Genomic DNA, 18,369 nt, shown 5'->3' with positions numbered 1-18,369 from the left:
GAAACTAATGGAATTATGATCACTGGATCCAAAGTATTCCCCTACACACACTTCTGTCGCCTGCCCTGTCTCATTCCCTAAGAGGAGATCCAGTATCATGCTCTCTCTAGTTGGGATCTCCGCATATTGACTAAAGAAACTTCCCTGAACGCATTTAACAAGCTCTATCCCATCCAATCCTTTTACAGTATGGGAGTCCCAGTCAATATGTGGAAAGTTAAAATCACCTGCTATCACAGCTTTATATTTCCTACAACTTTCTACCATCTGTCTACAAATTTGCTCCTCTAAATCCTGCTGACTATTGGGAGGTCCATAATATAGTCCCATTAATGTGGTCATCCTTTTTTTATTCCTCAGTTCCACCCAAATTGCCTCAGTAGTCGAACCATCCAGCATGTCTTCTCTGAGCACTGCCATGACATTTTCCCTGATGAATAATGCCGCCCCTCCCCCTTTAATACCTCCCCCTCTATCATGTCTTAAACGTCAGAACCCCAAAACATTGAGCTGCTAGTCCTGCCCCTCCTACAACCAAGTCTCACTAATGGCTACAACATCATAATTCCACATACGGATCCACACTAAGTTCATTTGCCTCACCTACAATACTCCTTGCACTGAAATAGGCGCAACTCAGAACATTAGTCCCGCCACGCTCAACCTTTCAGTTTCTATCTTTGCTTGTCGTCTAAACATGTACTTTCCCCACAGCCTCTCCACTTGCTGCCCTGTCACTTTGGTTCCCACTCCCAGCAATTCTAGTTTAAAACCCCCCTGTCCCCAAGCAGCACTAGCAAACCTTCCCACAAGGATATTGGTCCCCCTCCAGTTCAGGTGCAAACTGTCCTGTTTGTACAGGCGCCACCTGCCTAGTAAGAGAGCCCAATGATCCAAAAATCTGAAGCCCTCCTTCCTGCACCATCTGTTTAGCCACATGTTAAACTGCACTATCTTCCTACTTCTTGCTTCAGTAGCACTGATAGCAACCCCAAGATCACCACCCTGGGGGTCCTGTCTTTAACTTAACACCTAACTCCCCGAACTCATTTTGCAGGAACTCACACGTTTCCTGAGTATGTCATTGGTACCAACATGTACCACGACCTCTGGCTGCTCACCTTCCCCCTTAAGAATGTTTGATCCAATGGACTTAATCCAAGACTTCTCTGATCCTGGCACCTGGGAGGCAACATACCATCTGAGAGTCTGGTTCTCACCCACAGAACCTCCTGTCTTCTCCCAGACCATGAATCCCCTATCACTACTGCTTGCCTTTTCTTCCCCTTCCCTTCTGAGCCACAGAGACAGGCTCGGTGACCGAGACCTGACTGCTGTGGCTTTCCCCTGGTAGGTTGTCTCCCCCGTCACTAGCTAAAACAACATACTTGTTATTGAGGGGAGAGGCCACAGGGGTACCCTGCACTGACTGCCTATTCCCTTTCCCATTCCTGACAGTCACTCAGCTACCTGCCTCCTGCAACTTAGGTGTGACTGCTTCACTGTAACTCCTGTCTGTTAACCCTTCAGTCTCCCAAGTGATCCAAAGGTCATCCAGCTCCAGTTCCCTAACGTGGTCTGTTAGGGGCTGCAGTCGAATGCACTTCTCGCAGGTGTAGTCATCAGGGACACTGGAGGTCTCTCTGACTTCCCACATCACGTAAGAGGAGCACACCATTGCCCTGGGTTTCATTCCCACTGCTCTACCTGTGCAATAATAAAGAAAGAGAATTTAACAGAACTTCACCTTAGCCTCCAAAGCTTCAGTCTTCCCACTCTAAACACTGAAGCACTCACAAAATGGCCACTTCACTTAACCCTAACTTTTTATTGGCTGCTGCCGATTAGCCAATCAACTTTTACTAACAATATGCAAGTGTGCCTCTTTAACGGTTCTGCTCACTGAAAATGAACACAAAACCCAGAGATACACCTCCTTTGTAATCTCCTGCCTCACCAATCAACGCCCCAAAGATCTCCGTCAAGGCCCCAGCAATCTCCTCCCTTGCAACCCTCAGTATCCTGGGATCTATTCCATCAGGCCCTCCGACCTCTCACTGTGTGTTCCCTTTGCCCTCTCCATCTGACTGTGTGTTTGCTTTCCTCTCCTTCTGACCATTTACCATGTCTTTCCTCCCCCTGTTTGGTTTCCCACTGTTTGCATTATAGAGAAGGTAGCAGGAACAGTGGGGAGGTCAACAGTACTGAAGTGGAGGGAAGGGAGGGGCAAAAAGGTGAGAGGGGAGTTGGGAACTTTGCTGGGACCAGGCATGGTTGGGTGGTAAGAAGGTGGATGGAGTGAGTGTTGGCAGGACTGGGTGTGAGAATAGTCATTGGCAGGATTGGTGGTGTGCAAGAAATGTCTGGTTGGGGTCAAGCTCAAATTTTTAATTTTTTTTAAGATAGTATGTCATCCCAAACACCCATATTTCTTGTTTAAAACCCACTTTTTTTTCTGCTGCTGTGTACTATAATATATTTTTTTCAGTGTGTTATGGTAGTCTGATTAGCTACAAAAGTTCTATTGGTTAATTGTTTATTGTTAAACCCAAGTTGATAGTAAATAATAACATTAAGTACAGCTTATAATTAAAGTAAAAATATTGCAAAAAAATTGTCATTAAGCCGAGAAAGGAGAGCTTAAGGTTTTGACGTCATGATCACACGAGCTGATTTCTCCATGCTTTACTGTGAGGGTTTCTTACCAAAACATCAGTTACCTGGTTGAGAAATTTGATATGAATTCATATTGAGACTCACTGAGCATTTTAACACATGAATGCATCTTTCAAAGTGAGAAATTAAACTTCTTTCATGTATCTTGGTTTTTCCTCAGGAATCATATCACCACCATTGGAGGGAAGGGAATCTCTCTCCCAATGCTCGCTGTGATGTCTGTAAGAAGTCCTGTGGGTCATCTGAAGTGTTATCTGGCATTCGATGTGAATGGTGTGGGGTAACAGTAAGTAAACAGTTTGATGATATGTGCTGCTTGGTATTAATCTGCTGTAAAATAATGACTCCCCAGATACTTACACCTCTGGCAATGAGTAGAAGCACCAATTCTGAAAGTTCACTGAGACAGTATTCCCATCATTCATAACTCAGGTGAAAAATATATTGTAGTAATGATCATTTACTGTAGTTGGTAAATAATGAATGAATTCTCTAGACCTTGATGCTAATTAAAACTTTCAATTAGTTGATTAATATTCTGACTCCATTCTGTATATAATTGAAGAATTCTCTGAATAAATAATGAGTTCACCAACTTATAAATAATTAACAAATTCTCCCACCCATCCTGTTTGAGAGAATTTTCCCAGTTTTCTTAACAATTAATACGTTTTCATAACTCTGATGTGCAAGATCTATAATAAATTCTTCTAAATAATTATTTGCTATTTGGGATAGTTTATTCTGAGCCTGATCTGTAAATGACCACTGATATATATTCAGGTCATGCATAAATTTAACTTCTAATTTTGACCCTACATGAAGTAACTAAGTTTAATTTGCATTTTAATATTATTTTTTTCCATCATGATCTTGGTAATGAATTAATTTGTGGCTATCCATTTCCCAGGAGAGGTTGATTTTACTTATTGTGTATCAAGGACGTCCAATTTCTTTGACCATTTTTTTCCCTCTTTCCACATGGGTGATACAGAGCAATGACAGAATTCAGAAATGTGAGAGGACTAGTCACACACACAACCAACCACCTTTATTTTTTTGTTAAAGAAAAAAATGGTAGGCACTGGAGATCTGAAACAAAATCAGAACTTGCCAGAAACGTTTAGCAGGGCAGGCAGCATCTACGGAGAAACAGTTGATCATTCTTGACTCCACCTCATCCCACCCAATCACTTGCAAGGATGCCATCCCCTTCTCCCAGTTCCTCCATCTCTGCCACATCTGTCCCATGATGAGGCTTTCCACTCCAGGACATCTCAGATGTCCTCCTTTTTCACAAAATGGGGTTTCCCTTCCACCACCATCAATGCAGCCCTCACCCGCATCTCCTCCATTTCCTGCACATCTGCCCTCACTGCATCCACCCCCCCAACACAACAGGGACAGGGTTCCCCTTGTCCTCACCTCCCACCCCACGAGCCTCCGCATTCAACATGTCATTCTCTGCAACTTCTGCCACCTCCAACAGGATCCCACCACCAGACACATCTCCTCCCCCGCCCCACCACGCTTTCTGCAGGGATCACAGTCTCTGTGACTCCCTTGGCCACTCGTCCCTCCCCAGTGATGACCCTCCCGGCACTTATCCCTGCGATTGTACTAAGTGCTACACCTGTCCCTACACCTACTCCCTCACCACCATTTGGGGCCCTAGACAGTCCTTCCAGGTGAGGCAGAGCTTCACCTGTGAATCGGGGGGGGGGCACTTATTGCATCCGGTGCTCCCGGTGTGGCCTTCTCTATATCAGTGAGACCTGATGCAGATTGGGTGACTGCTTTGTCAAGCACCTTTGCTCCGTCCGCCGCAACAGCCGGTATCTCCCGGAGGCCACCCACTTCAATTCCACATCCCACTCCCACACTGACATGTCTGTCCACGGCCTGCTCTATTTCCACGTTGAGGCCAGACACAAATTGGAGGAACAAAGCCTCATATTCCGCCTTGGTAGTCTCGAACCTGACCGTCTCAACATCGGTTTCTCTAACTTCCAGTAACCCCTCCCCTCTTCTCCCCCATTTTTTCTCCCTCCTTCCCCCCCTCCTTTGTCTTCCCTCATTCTTGTGGCCCCCTCCCCACTTCTCTTTCCCCTTCCCCCGTCCTCATGACCCACCCATCTATTCCCCACCTTCTTCCCTTTATTCCATGGTCCATTGCTGGCTCCTACCAGAGTCCTCCTCCTTCAGCCCTTTGCCTACCTATCACTTCTCAGCTTCTTACATCTCCCTCCTCCCGTACCCACCTACCTTCCCCCTCCTATCTGGACTCACCTGTCACCTGAACTCACCTATCACCTGCCTGCATGTGCTCCTCCCCAGAACTTCTTATTCAGGCCTCTGCCCTCTTCCTTTCCAGTCCTGATGAAGCGTTTTGACCAGAAGCGTCAACTGTTTATTTCCCTCCATAGATGCGCCTGACCTGCTGAGCTCCTCCAGCACTTTTTGTGTATTGCTCCAGATTCCAGCATCTGCAGAATCTCTTGTGTGATCATTCAAATCATTGCTTTTTCCCAGTGTTCTAGTTCTGACAAAGGCTCAGTGACTTGAAGGGTTGACTCTGTTTCTCTCAACACGGACTCTGCTTCGCTTCCTCAGTGCTTCTGGCATTTATTGTTTTGTTTTATGTTTTTAAACTTGGACTGGGAGATTATCATCTAAAAAAGAATGACAAGTTGTAAAAATGCCATCATTCTTTTTTCTTAGGTTCATGCAGATTGCTGTAGTGGCCTCACACCAGAATGCAATTTTGGAAGATTACGGAACATGATATTGCCTCCAAATTGTGTGCGTCTGTCTGCACGCAATTTCAGCAAGTTCCACTGTTTTCGGATATCAGAAAGTTCACAAACAGAGCAGGGTAAGTAGGGGAGAGTGAAATGAAATCCTGTTATTTTAGAGTTCGGGTTATCAGAATAAAAGGTGCAGATATATTACCTGATGATCTTACTGTATGGTACAAATGGTCAGAAGACAAGGGTTACTTTGTGGCCAAAATTATTTTATTAATGCTTAAGACTTGGATTTTAAGGAGATTGAACATCAAGTTACAATAGAAGGAGACTCGGTTTGGAAGGTTTAATTTAGAGAAGGTGGGACACCATTATGAAAGCTGAGCCGGTCAGAATTGACTGATTAATGGTCAGTTTTGAAATGTCAGTTTACTTCAACGGTTTTAACTTTAAAATTAGCTTGCAGGTAGAGCAAGTAATTTGAAAGACAAATGGAATATTGGCCTTGAATGTAAATAGAAAACGCTAGAAACACCCAGCAGGTTGGGCAGCATCTATGGAGAGAAAAACAGAGTTAATGTTGCAGGTCGAAGACCCTTCATCAGAAAATTGGCCTGGAAAAGGAGGGAAGTTTTGATGCAACTCCACGGCGTGCTGATGAGGCCACAGCTGGAAAACTGCATGCAGTTTTGGCTTCTGTGTTAAGGATGATGCACTAGAGGTGCAGAGAAGTTTCACTTGGCTGATTCCTGCAATGAAGGGTTGACATAAGAAGAAGGGTTCTGCAGACTAGTTTAGAAGAATGAGATGTGACGTTATTGAGGTATCTGAGATTCTGGGGTGAATGCTGATGGAATGTTTCTGCACATAGGGTTATTGAGAATTAGGGGGCATATTTCAGAGTAATGTGTCTCCCATTTCTGACTGTGATGAGGAGGAACTTCTTCTCTTGAGGGTCCTGAATCTTTAGAATTCTCTACCCTAGGGAGCTATGAAGGTGGATTTATGAAACATATTCAAAGCAGAAATTGACAGCTACTTAGACTAAGAGTCAAGGGGTAAGGGAAGAGAATGGGATAGTGGTGCTGAGACCAAGGTTGGATCTGCCATGATCTCAGGCTTGAGGGGCTGATTGGCTTTCTCCTGCAAGGGAAGGCTGGTTAGCTGCTTCAGTTTTTCATAAAGGTATATTTTTTCTGTTAATACGTGTGATAATGCATTAAGAATTATTATTCAAAAACATTAGCACACCGATTTGTGGCGGAGTTAATCTCGTGCAGAAATGGTGGTTAATTGAAAGCCCTGTTAATGTCAAAAACAAAAACAACATTGGGAAAAAGAATGCAGCAGTGTGCTAAGAAACTAACTCACACATACATACACATCCACGCGTGCACACATACACGCATGTGTGTGTATGTGTGTGTGCATGCACATGTATGCGTATGTGTGTGTGCGTGTGCATGTATGAAAGGATGTGTGTCAGCATGTGCTGTGGTGAGCACATGGCATTATGCAATGCGGTGTTCCTGAAGTCATCTTACTGTGAAATTCTGTTGCTTATGGGAATGTCTTTCCATAGTCGATGAGGACAGTGGTGATGATGATGAGCTGGCTGCTGGAAACCATGGATCATATAAAGATACTCCGTCTCCTTCCACAAGTGATTCAGGTAAATGATTTTTCAGGCATTCTGAATGCATCTGATTGGTTTTGATGAGGTGATTACATCTTTTATGTATAATCTGAAGCAAAATCTTTTTGCCCACTTTCAGTTCAAGTGTGAATAAGGGTGGTAATATTTCCTCAGTGTTCCCTGCCGTATGTTTCAGTACTTGGAGACCACATTAGTTGTTTTGTATTTAATTAAAGCCCTTCCAACAGTGCATCAATGGATGATCAGACCACCCAGAAATGACCAGAAGGCCAAAGTGCAAATCTGGGGTTGCTGCAAAATTCACAGGAGTGGATTCAGGTTGGGTAAGGATTAGTTCAAACAAGAACAACATTGGGAGGAAGGATGCAGTGGTGTGCGGTGTGAGGAAAACTAACTCTTTGAAATACAATGTTGGTATCGTGTGTGTGTGTGTGTGTGTGTGTGTGTTGGATGATGTCTTGGTCTCCACCTGAGGTTTTCATGTCGTCAAATTATTTGCTACATAAGATGCTAAGAAAAAACAGAGGACATTGAATATAGCAGGGGCTGTGGGACCCAACATCATCCAGCCAGTGGTGCTTCAGAACTAGTTCTTCAGACTTGGGAAGACCTGTGCTTTGGATTTCGCCATGTCGTAGAGTCATACAGCACAGAAGCAGGCACTTCTGCCCACCAAGTCCATGCCTCCCAAATCTCCAGATAAACTCTTTCAATACAAGTGTAAGGCTTGCATTTACCTGACAATGTGGGAAGTATCCCAGGTATGTCAGGTCTGCCAAAAAACAGGACAACTCCAAAATGGCTAATTGCCACCTCATTAGTGTACTCTCAATCATCAGTTAATAGATGGGAAGTGCTGTTGACAGCAATATCAAGTGGTATTTACAAGTAACTTGATCACTGATGCTCATTTTGGGTTTTCTCAGGGTCATTCAGCTTCAGACCTCATGGCAGAATTGGTCTGAACATTGTTAAAAATGTTTGAAGGTCAGAGCGGATGTACCAGATTTCTTTAGCCTCCTGAGGAAGTAGAGGCACTGGTGAGCTTTTGTTGGCCGTGGCATCTACATGGTTGGACCAGGACAGGCTACTGTTGATGTTCATTTCTAGGAACTTGAAGCTTTCAACCCTCTCAACCTCAGCACCTCGGATACTGAAGCAGTCTTCTTGTGTTCAGCAAGACTGGATGTTATTTAGGCATGGGCTGACAAGTAATAAGAAAGATCTTAGCTGGACAAATGCCAGGCAATGACTCTCCCCAACAAAAGTAAGTCCAAGTGTCTCCCTCGTCCAAAGGCATTACCATCACTGAATAAAGTCAAAGGCTGGGTATTCTGTAATGAATAACTCACCAAATCCAATCTCCTGTTCACAGAACATGGGTGAGGAGTGTGCTGGAGTGCTGTCCACGTGCCGATGTGAGAGCAGCTCAGACAACATGAAACTCAACAGGACAAAGCAGACTACTTGATTGGCATTCAGTAACTCCAACACACATGCAGTGTATAACTTTCACAGGTTGCCAAGGCTTCTTCAACAGCACTCCCCAAACCTACCACAAGAAGGACAAGGAGACTAGGCTTGTGGGGAGACAACCACCTGCTATCCTCTCATGGAGCATTGTGAGAATGCCTTCGCCACACAGACAGCAGCAGTTTGAGAACATTGGGGGAAGCTACTTGTTTTAAAGCATTTAGAGATACTTAGAAATAAATGATGTATTAATGGATTTATGACAATCAATGCAGAATAGGAAATACTGGCATTCATATTTTTCTAGTTCAGATCTCTGAACAAATGTTGCATAATTATTTACGTAATTATAGTGTGAGCCTCTTCTATATTCAATCTGACTCCACAACAGGGAGATTTTGTGCCCCTTCTCACTGCCTGCGCTTACCTTGTTGGCGTGGGCTGGGCTTATCTTGATGGCTCACCACATTTTGCAATCCAGCTGCAAGGTCTCAGCATTGACAAGGCCTTGGGGGTACATTGAGAAGGTCCCATCTCCACAGTGTCCTGGATGACAAAGCTGGGAGCTGCTTTGCAGCCTTATAAAGTTACACATTGATTTTTATTAGCTTTTAAACATTTATCACATTAAGACATTTACAATGTATTAAATTGAACTAAATTGGAAGAAAACATTTTTTTGAAAAAGGAAGTGAAATAGTCAAAAACAAAATTTTAACTTTTCCCTTTGCTTCTTAATCCATTGTCCTTTAATTCCCATTGAAGTAAATGGGTCTCAGATCATGCTTCAGATCTGACCATGGTCTAATGCTGATGAATGCCAATAAGACTGAGCTGTACCATTGGACTCAATGGGAAGACCAGCAACAGGATGAATTGACAGATTTGGCCTTCCCTTCAGAACTGTTGGCAATTGCCAGCAAAATCCCAGGTGATGAGTCAGTTCCCCTCCATTCCTCTCCCCTTCCCCTGGTCATTAACATGTGCAAATTTACTCTAGTTTTAGTAATTAAATAAGTAATTAGTGGATTTTCTCTCTGAACATTTGTGAAACATGCTGGGTAACTCCCTTACTGCTACAATTCCCTTACGTCAGTGATTATTGTTCTGATTAATTCTATAATTATTGGTATCAGACTTAAGGTTATTTAGTGTTGTGCCAATTTCATACTTTTATTAGAGTAACATCACTGACATTTGGTGAAAGGTACACATTGCTTTATTCAAACTTTTGACTGCAAAGACAAAGTATAAGCACTCACAACTTGCATAGTTGATCATGAGGTGATTAGTCTCAGACTTGTGGTACACTTTTTTTCTCTGTATTCCAGACAGGGTTCCCCCTTTCTGTATGTTGGTCCCAGATTCTCATGTTGTTTCATTGTTTCACAGAACATAAAACAGTACAGCACAGTACGGGCCCTTCGGCCCATGATGTTGTGCCAACCCATGTAAACCTACTCCACGATCAATCTAACCCTACCATCATACACAGCCTATAACCCTCCATTTTTCTTACATCCATGTGCCTATCTAAGAGTCTTTTAAATGTCCCTATTATATCAGCACCCACCACTCTCTGTGTAAAAAGAAAACCTACCCCTGACGTCTCCCCCAAACTTTTCTCCACTCACATTAAATGGATGTCCTCTGGTATTGACCATTGCCGCCCTGGGAAAAAGGTTTTGTAAAGAATTAAATCTTGCTTTCAATATCTGTCTCCCTCCCTCCTATTCCTTCTGTTCTCCTCCAATGAGAGGGCACCACATTGATAGTCCAGTCTATCTTTTTCATCTATCTTTGTCCTATTGTAGCTGGACTATTGGTTGCTACAGTTTTAGCTCCATCTTCTACTTCACCTGTTGTGTAGCATTCTAGCTTTTGGTACTGAGCCAATCTTCAATCATGGAATTGATTGCTTATGACAGTTCATACAAAGATCTCATTCCCCATGTGAGATTCATGAGCGGATCTCTTCACTTCAGTATCTCCCTTTACTAACCAAGTAATTCCTCGTATTAACCTGGGTCTCTAGTTATCTCTTACTTCCATAATAACAACCAGTTCTGCCTGCCATTGAGTCATTGGATGCCATTGGAGATGTCTAAGGGTGGGCCCCATTGTTTCATATCTCACCACAATCAGATAGCCATTTCCCAATTACACTGGTGAGACCTTGAGTCTTGGTAAATGACCTAACTTCCAATTCAGCATGCTACCTAGTGTAACTGACAATGCTACGGTTGGATATGGCCACGGTAGTGTAGCGGTTAGCGTAACGCTTTACAGTGCCAGCGACCCGGGTTCAATTCCGGCCACTGTCTGTAAGGAGTTTGTACGTTCTCCCTGTCTCTGTGTGGGTTTCCTCCGGGTGCTCCGGTTTCCTCCCACATTCCAAAGATGTACGGGTTAGGAAGTTGTGGGCATGCTCTGTTGGCGCCAGAAGCGTGGTGATCCTTGCAGGCTGCCTCCAGAACACTCTACGCAAAAGATACATTTCACTGTGTGTTTCGATGTACATGTGACTAATAAAGATATCTTATCTCATGCTGGTTTGGTTCATCCTGTGATCGATCAATCCTGCTGATTAGCTCCTTGAATTAAGTCATTATTAATCTTTATACTTGCATCTTCTTAACGTTTTCTGGGAAGTGGGTCTTATTTGTTTTTCACTCTTGAATCTATCCACTGTGTCCACTCAACTAATGTCATTCACTGGAAATGTACAATGAATGTTGGTTGAATGGTTTAATTTTAATATCCTTCCTGTTTCTAAAAAAAACTCCAAGCTATTGTTTTTTAGCAGGGAGTTGACTGTTATAAAGTACAGCTTTTGGCTGATGATACCATCAGGAAACAACTTGTCTAACTCAGCAGATGGCTGCAATTAGCATAGTATGTCTGCTTGTGGAAAATTCTGCGTGTGCATCTTACTGAGTGCTTGGTAATTTTGAAGCAAAATATGAGGCAAATGTTTGATAATTGCAATTCCTCAGTATTTCACTGTGATGGTGAAAGAGGGGATTTGGAATTGGTAAATCATGAAGGATTGGATGATGGTATCTTACGAACCCAATGCCAGTAGATACATGTGTTCAAATGGAGATCCAGGTTAAACGTTCCAAATGGGTGGCTGATGTAAACCCTCTCCCAGCGATCCATGTATCACTAGTCCTTGGTGTCCACAGAGTTGTATTCATCCCAATATCTAATGAAAGAAAGGTCTGCCAGTAATGGATCATTTAAAAATCACCATTTTATAAAACTAGGGAGTAAAGTGGAATGTATAAACTGTTCTGATTTCTTAATGATTGCAGTTTGATTTTACAGATGAATTTCATTATAGTGTTTCTGACAATTGTGTTTTTTTGGTTTAGAAGTCTTTTGACAATTTTTATGTTTTTGTTTCATTTTCTTTGTATTACCTTTATGTTAATTATTATCAGGTAAACAGACCTTAAAGATATTTGATGGAAATGACACATTGAAACGAAATCAATTTCGACTAATTACTGTTCCACGAATTTCAAAAATAGAAGAAGCAGTGGTAAGTCAATTCAAGAATCAAACCTCAGCATAGTAAGGTGAATTTCCAATTAAAACTTAAGATTGTTTTGATCACATAACCCTTGTAGTAAGATTGTGTAATGTTCCACATTGTGCTATTTGCAACATTCATGTTCAATTTCCCAAAAACAGCTGAACAAGGTTGGTGTAGAAGCCAATTCTTCTCAGTCTAACAACAAGGAAAGTTTTCCATAAACCATTCATCATTGTCACACAGATTGTCACCTCTTGAGGATCCAAATAATGAAGCAGGTTGTATGAAAAACACTATGATGCTGGAGGAACTCAGCAGGCCAGGCACCCCAGGAACTTTCCACTGCCTCTGCCATAGGTGTAGTACCTGCCCCTACACCACCTCCATCACCTCCATCCAGGGACCTAAACAGTCCTTTCAGGTGAGACAAAGATTCACCTGCACCTCCCTTAATATCATCTACTGCATTCAGTGCTCCAAGTGTGGCCTCCTCTAAATTGGTGAGACCAAACGCAGACTAGGTGACTGTTTTGCAGAAGACCTTGGCTCCATCTGTAACTGCGATCTGCATCTCCCTGTTGCTGGTCACTTCAACTCCCCCTCCCACACTATCACTGATATGTTAGTCCTCGGCCTCCACTGCCAGAATTCCAAGTGCAAACTGAAGGAACCGCACCTCATTTTCCCTCTTGGAACCTTGCAGCCTAACGGCATGAACAATGAATTCTCCCACCTTAAGTAATCCCCACACCCCCTCCCAACCATGCCTCTTCTTTCCTTCCCTTTCCTAGCCTATCACTCTTTTTTTTCTACCCCCCCTAATTTTCTCCTTACCTGTGACCCATCCCCCTGGTGGATCTGCTCTCCCCTACTGCTCCACACCTGCCTGTCACTATTTCTTACCCTCATCTACCTATCACCACCTTGTATCCATCCCGCCTCCCCTCTTCTGTCCACCTATCACTGCTCTGCTTTTCCCCCCTGTATATTGTGCTTCCACTTTTCTCCACGGATGCTGCCTGGCCTGCTGAGTTCCTCCAGCATCATAGTGTTTTTCATCTGGATTCCAGCATCTGCAGTACTTTGTTTCTCTGTACTGCAGTTGTATTTCATTGTGAATATTTGAAATCTTACAAATCTTAGACTGTTAGTAATTCAGTTTTATTTGAAGTGAGGATTGGTCACCAAGGCACAAGGTAGCACTTCACTGACTCCGTGGTTGCTCGAGGCTTGGCGTTCAGTTCTGTTTTACATTGAGATGTACTGTAAATATAAAAGAAATGAACTACCCTGTTCAATGACAACTTGCATCTATATAGAGCCTTCAATGTAATTAAAGGTTGCCAAGTTGCCTCTTAGGATCAGCATCAAACATAATTTGATCAACTGAGAAAACACAAGAACATGGTAAATGGGGGGAGGAGTATGCAGTTTGGCCCCTCGCCTACTCTGCCATTCATTGAGGTCATGGCCGAGCTTCTACCTTAATGTTGTTTTCCTGATATATCCCTTAATTCATTTTCCAAATATCTATTAGTCTGGGCAATGGGTGACAAAGTTTCTGCAGCCCCCCCCCAGGATAAAAAGTTCCAAAGATTTACCACCCTTTGATTGAAGAAATTATTCCCCATTTCAGTATTGAATGGCCTACCCCATATTTTGAGAATGTGAGCTCGTGTTTTAAACTCCTCGGCCAGGGGAATATTCTCCCCATATCTACCCCATTGAGCTGCCTTAGAATTTTGTCTGTTTCATTCTTCTAAGCTCTAAAGAATATAGGCGTAGTCAACTCAATTGCACCTGATGAAATAGACCCCTTTTCCCACGAACCAGTCTGGTGGATCTTCCCTGCACTTACCCTACATCAAATATTTCCATTATTAGATAAGGAAACCCACATTGTACAGGAAGTTCAGGTGTGGTCTCACCAAGGCCAAGTATAATTGTAATGAGACATCCTTACTCATGTACTCCAGTTCCTTAGCAATAATGCCAGCATGCCATTGCCTTCCTGACTATCCGCTGCACCAGCACAATAGCTTTCAGTGATTGTGTAGTGGAATACCCAAGTCCCTTGGAATATCAACATCACCTTTTAATAAATATTCAGTGTTTCTTTTTCTTCCACCAAAGTGGATAATGTCATATTTTTCCTCATTGTATTCTATCTGCCATGTTGTTGCCTACTCACTCAACCTGTCTATATTCTCTTGAAGTCTCTTTGCATCGTCATCATTGTTCTCAGCTGTGTTTAATTTTGTGTCATCGTCAAACTAGAAAAAGGTTGTGTTTGGTTCCTTCAACCAAATTATTGATATAGATTATGCATAGTTAGTGCCCAAGCAATGATTCAGTGGTACCCACTCGTCACAGCCTGCCAGACTGAAAAGGACCCATTTATAACTATTTATTGATTTCTGTTAACAAGCTCCCAGTCTGCATTAATGTATTATACCCAGTTCTATGATCCTGAGCACAGGAGACTGTTGAATAAAATTATCAAAGTTCCACTGAAAATTTAAAACCACCACATCCACAGGTTTCCCTCGTCTATCCCACCAGATACATCCTCTGAGAACTCTATTAGGTTAACATAATTTTCCTTTCATAAGCAGCAGATGGAGGTCACAATTTGTTTTAAAACTCAGGGTCTGGAAAAGAATCTTATTAATGAAAAGCATAGGGAATAATCTTAAAGCAAATATTACAATTACCAAACATAATTTGATCTCAAATCAAGACAAAATATTAACTATGTTTGATGCTAAAGAAAGCTATAAATTGGCACATTTAACAAAATAGAAGTTGTAGGACTAGTTAGAAAAGAAACCCTGTTGACATAGGAAAGACAATGGAAGCAAAAACCTTGGAATTTATTTTAAACTACAGTATGGAAGAAGCCTGTCATAGATTACCTCTAAGCATGTGGTTCTCAGCTAGGCTTCTGGAATATGACCACAGGAAAATTATTAAATGCATCTTCATTGGGTTTAATTTTGCTGCCCTTCTTATTCTCAACTTACCCCAGTAATATTCTATTTTTGGAAACTGTAAGGGAAATCATATAAAATCCAAACTCATTAAAAAAAAACCTTTGAGAAATCCCAAACAGGGCCAGTAAAAATAATTATCTGAATATAAAGGATTTTATCCAGTATAATTAATTTCATTAAAACGGAAGAACTAAGACAGCGGAAGGATGGTCAAGAACAAACATCTTCAAAAACTAAATGTTAGTGGAAAAGGAGCATCCATATCCAAAGACATCGAAGGTACAAGTTTACAAAGCTGAACCAGAAGATAATAGCATCCCAATAAAGCAAAACATTCTGGAAATACATGTCAGGCAACATGTGGAGGGAGAAACAGAGATAATGTTTCAGGGCAATAACCTTTCTTTGGATGTTCTGATTTTCTGTTTATTTCTGATTTCCATCATTTGCAATGTTTGGTTTTTAACATGAAATAGAAGCAGGAGGAGGCTATTTGATCTGCTTTCAATAAATAGAGCTTGTACAAGGGATCGAATAGCCTACTCCAGCGGAAGTGGTAGAGGCGGGTACAATTACGACATTTAAAAGATATTTGGACAGGTACATGGATAGGAAAGGTTTAGAGGGATACGGGCAAAGTGCAAATGGGACTAGGTCAGGAAGGCACCTTGGTCAGCATGGACAACATTTGCTGAAGGGCCTGTTTTCATTGCTGTATACCTCTGTTTCTCTACGATTCTATGATATGGCTGGCCTTTCACCTCTACTACTTCCCTACATGAGCCTCATATTTCCTTGATGCCCTTTGACCCTACTGGTCTATGCCGACAAAGATTCCCGAAGAGTCCTATTTGCCCACATTTGGCCCATATCCTCCTAACCCTTTCCTATCCATGTACCTGTCCAAGTACCTTTTAAATATTGTTAACGTACTTGCCTCACCCACTTCCTCTGGCAGCTCGCTCCATATACTGACTACTCTCTGGGTGAAAAAGTTGCCCAATATTTCAAAAGTGGCCTCACCACCTACAAATTCCCATTGTATAGATTGTTCAGTTTCCTATTTCAGATGCAAGTCAGCTGCTTTTTGTATCTGACCATGATAATTGATAAAAGTTACACCTTGATAATTAGACATCCCAATAATATATAAAAAATGAGGACACATCTTATCTGTAACTCGGCTTCAAATTAAATCAGTTTCTAACATTGTTTTAATTCAAATGTGAAATTCAGAGTTGAGTAAGTACATCTGCAACATCTTGTATTTACCAGCTTTAACATAGTAAAATATCTCAATGCTTCATAGCAACTTAATCATGTCAAGTTGGAGCATTCAGTGGGAGATCAAGTCATCCATTGAGCCAGCCTTCTGAAGTCTAGCAGGATTCCATATCTGCTACTACCTGCGGGCTTTTCTTTTCAATAGTTGATTGAACCAGTTAGGCCCTTGTTTGCCTGCCTTTTGAACTGTGCCTTATCAGTCATTTGGCTTCTGCTATGATCCTGAGCTCTATCAAGCTCATTATCCCAGTGGAATTCTCTGTTCCTGGTGTTGCTAATCAGTTCCTGCTGTAGTCAGTCGAGGCAACAATAATTTGAGTCAGTGGACCTAGCCTGTGAGAGTAGCAGGAGTATGTTGATTCCTGATAATGCCATAATATTACTCAATAATAATTCTCAGGCAGTTAACACTTTACATTGTTTGAGAGAGGCAGCATCCAGACTTCCAAAGCTGTGGTCAGCATTGGATTCCAGTGTCAAATCCAAGCAATCTTGGCACAGTCACTGCCAGCTAACCCAGAGAAAGTGTCTGGACTGAATAATGGGTCATCAATTCTGTAGGCCAGAGTCTGATGAGGGCCTCCAGTAGAGATATTCAGAACTTTGCACTGGCCTCCAGCCCTTTCTTTTAGACAGATCTCAACCCATTCCCAGCCCTCCTGATTTTGAGGCTTTTGTCAACAAAACAAAATAGTGGAGTTGTAGACATAGATCAGTTTGGAATGTGGGCAGGGAAATGATAGATGGAGTTTAATCCAGACAAGAGAGGTGTTGCACATTGAGAGGTCAAATGCAAGAGAAAAGTATCCAGTAAATGGCAGGACCGTTAGTAGCATTGCAGAGGGGTCTTGGGATATAAGTCCAGAGCTCCCTGAAAGTGGCAACACAAGTAGATAGGATGGTGAAGAAGGTGTACGGTATACTTGCTTTCATTGGTCAGAGTGTTGGGTATAAAAGTCAGGAAGTCATGTTTCAGATGTATAAAACGTTGGTCAGGCTACATTTGGAGTACTGTGTACAGTTCTGGTAGCCCCATTTACAGGAAGGATGTGGAGGCTTTGGAGAGAGTGCGGAAGTGATTCACCAGGATGTTGCCTAGATTGGAGGGTATTAGCTATGAGGAGAGGTTGGACAAACTTGGATTGTTTTGTCTGGAGCGTCAGAGGCTGAGGGGACACCTGATAGAAGTTCATAAAATTATGAGAGGCATAGGTAGTGTAGATAGTCTTTTTTTCCCCAGGGTGGAAATGCAAATACTAGAGGGCATAGCTTTAGGATGAGAGTGGGAAAGTTTGAAAGAGATTTACAAGGCAAGTTTTTTTTTACAGAGAGTGGTATGTGTTTGGAACATGCTTCTGGGGAAATGGTGGAAGCAGATACAATAGCAACGTTTAAGAGACACTTGGAAAGGCACATGAACAGGCAGGGAATGGAGGGATATGGGTCATGTGCAGGCAACTGGGATTAGTTTGGATTGGCATCATGATCAGAGTAGCCGTTGCGGGCTGAAGGCCCTGTTCCTGTGCTGTTCCTATGTTGGTTTAATCTATTGCCTTTCCCAGTTCTTACACTGGCTCTGGTAAAAGTGTTATTCAGGGGTGGAGCTAGAGTTCTCTTAATCATGCAAGTTTGGCTTTGCCTTATTTGGTAGCTTTACCATGTGAATGTCTTTACAGCAAAGTCTCTGGAAGCATCAAAATCTGCAACTGAGAGATGAGCAACAGCTGAATATTCCGCAGATACAAGCAAAAGTAGACAATGATTCATCATCTGTAGCACTCAATAACTGATGGCTTTTGTGGACAAATTACCTCTGATACTGTCGTACATTTCTACTTATAATGGTTAGAAGTCCTCAAAATTACAGACATTTCAGCTGGTTGTCATAATAATCAAACCAGGCCTCACTGATAATTGGTGGCAATATCTGGAACAGGGGATTATGAATTCCATATAAATTGGCTGCACTCCTTACCATTGTCAGTACATTCTTTGATA

At 42.3% G+C, this 18,369-nt stretch overlaps 1 protein-coding gene across 1 annotated transcript in view; it reads left to right on the top strand.

The window, feature by feature from the left end:
* LOC127580818 (diacylglycerol kinase theta-like) overlaps positions 1-18,369 on the top strand; it is a 200,583-nt gene that overhangs the window by 72,872 nt on the left and 109,342 nt on the right. The window contains 4 exon segments of the mRNA XM_052034735.1: positions 2,837-2,962; positions 5,398-5,551; positions 7,006-7,095; positions 12,000-12,100. Coding sequence (XP_051890695.1) covers positions 2,837-2,962; positions 5,398-5,551; positions 7,006-7,095; positions 12,000-12,100 — 471 coding nt within the window.

Source organism: Pristis pectinata, chromosome 2 (assembly GCF_009764475.1).
Source record: "Pristis pectinata isolate sPriPec2 chromosome 2, sPriPec2.1.pri, whole genome shotgun sequence".
In the NCBI taxonomy this organism is placed as follows: domain Eukaryota; kingdom Metazoa; phylum Chordata; class Chondrichthyes; order Rhinopristiformes; family Pristidae; genus Pristis; species Pristis pectinata.
This window is presented reverse-complemented; position numbering and strand designations above follow the sequence as displayed.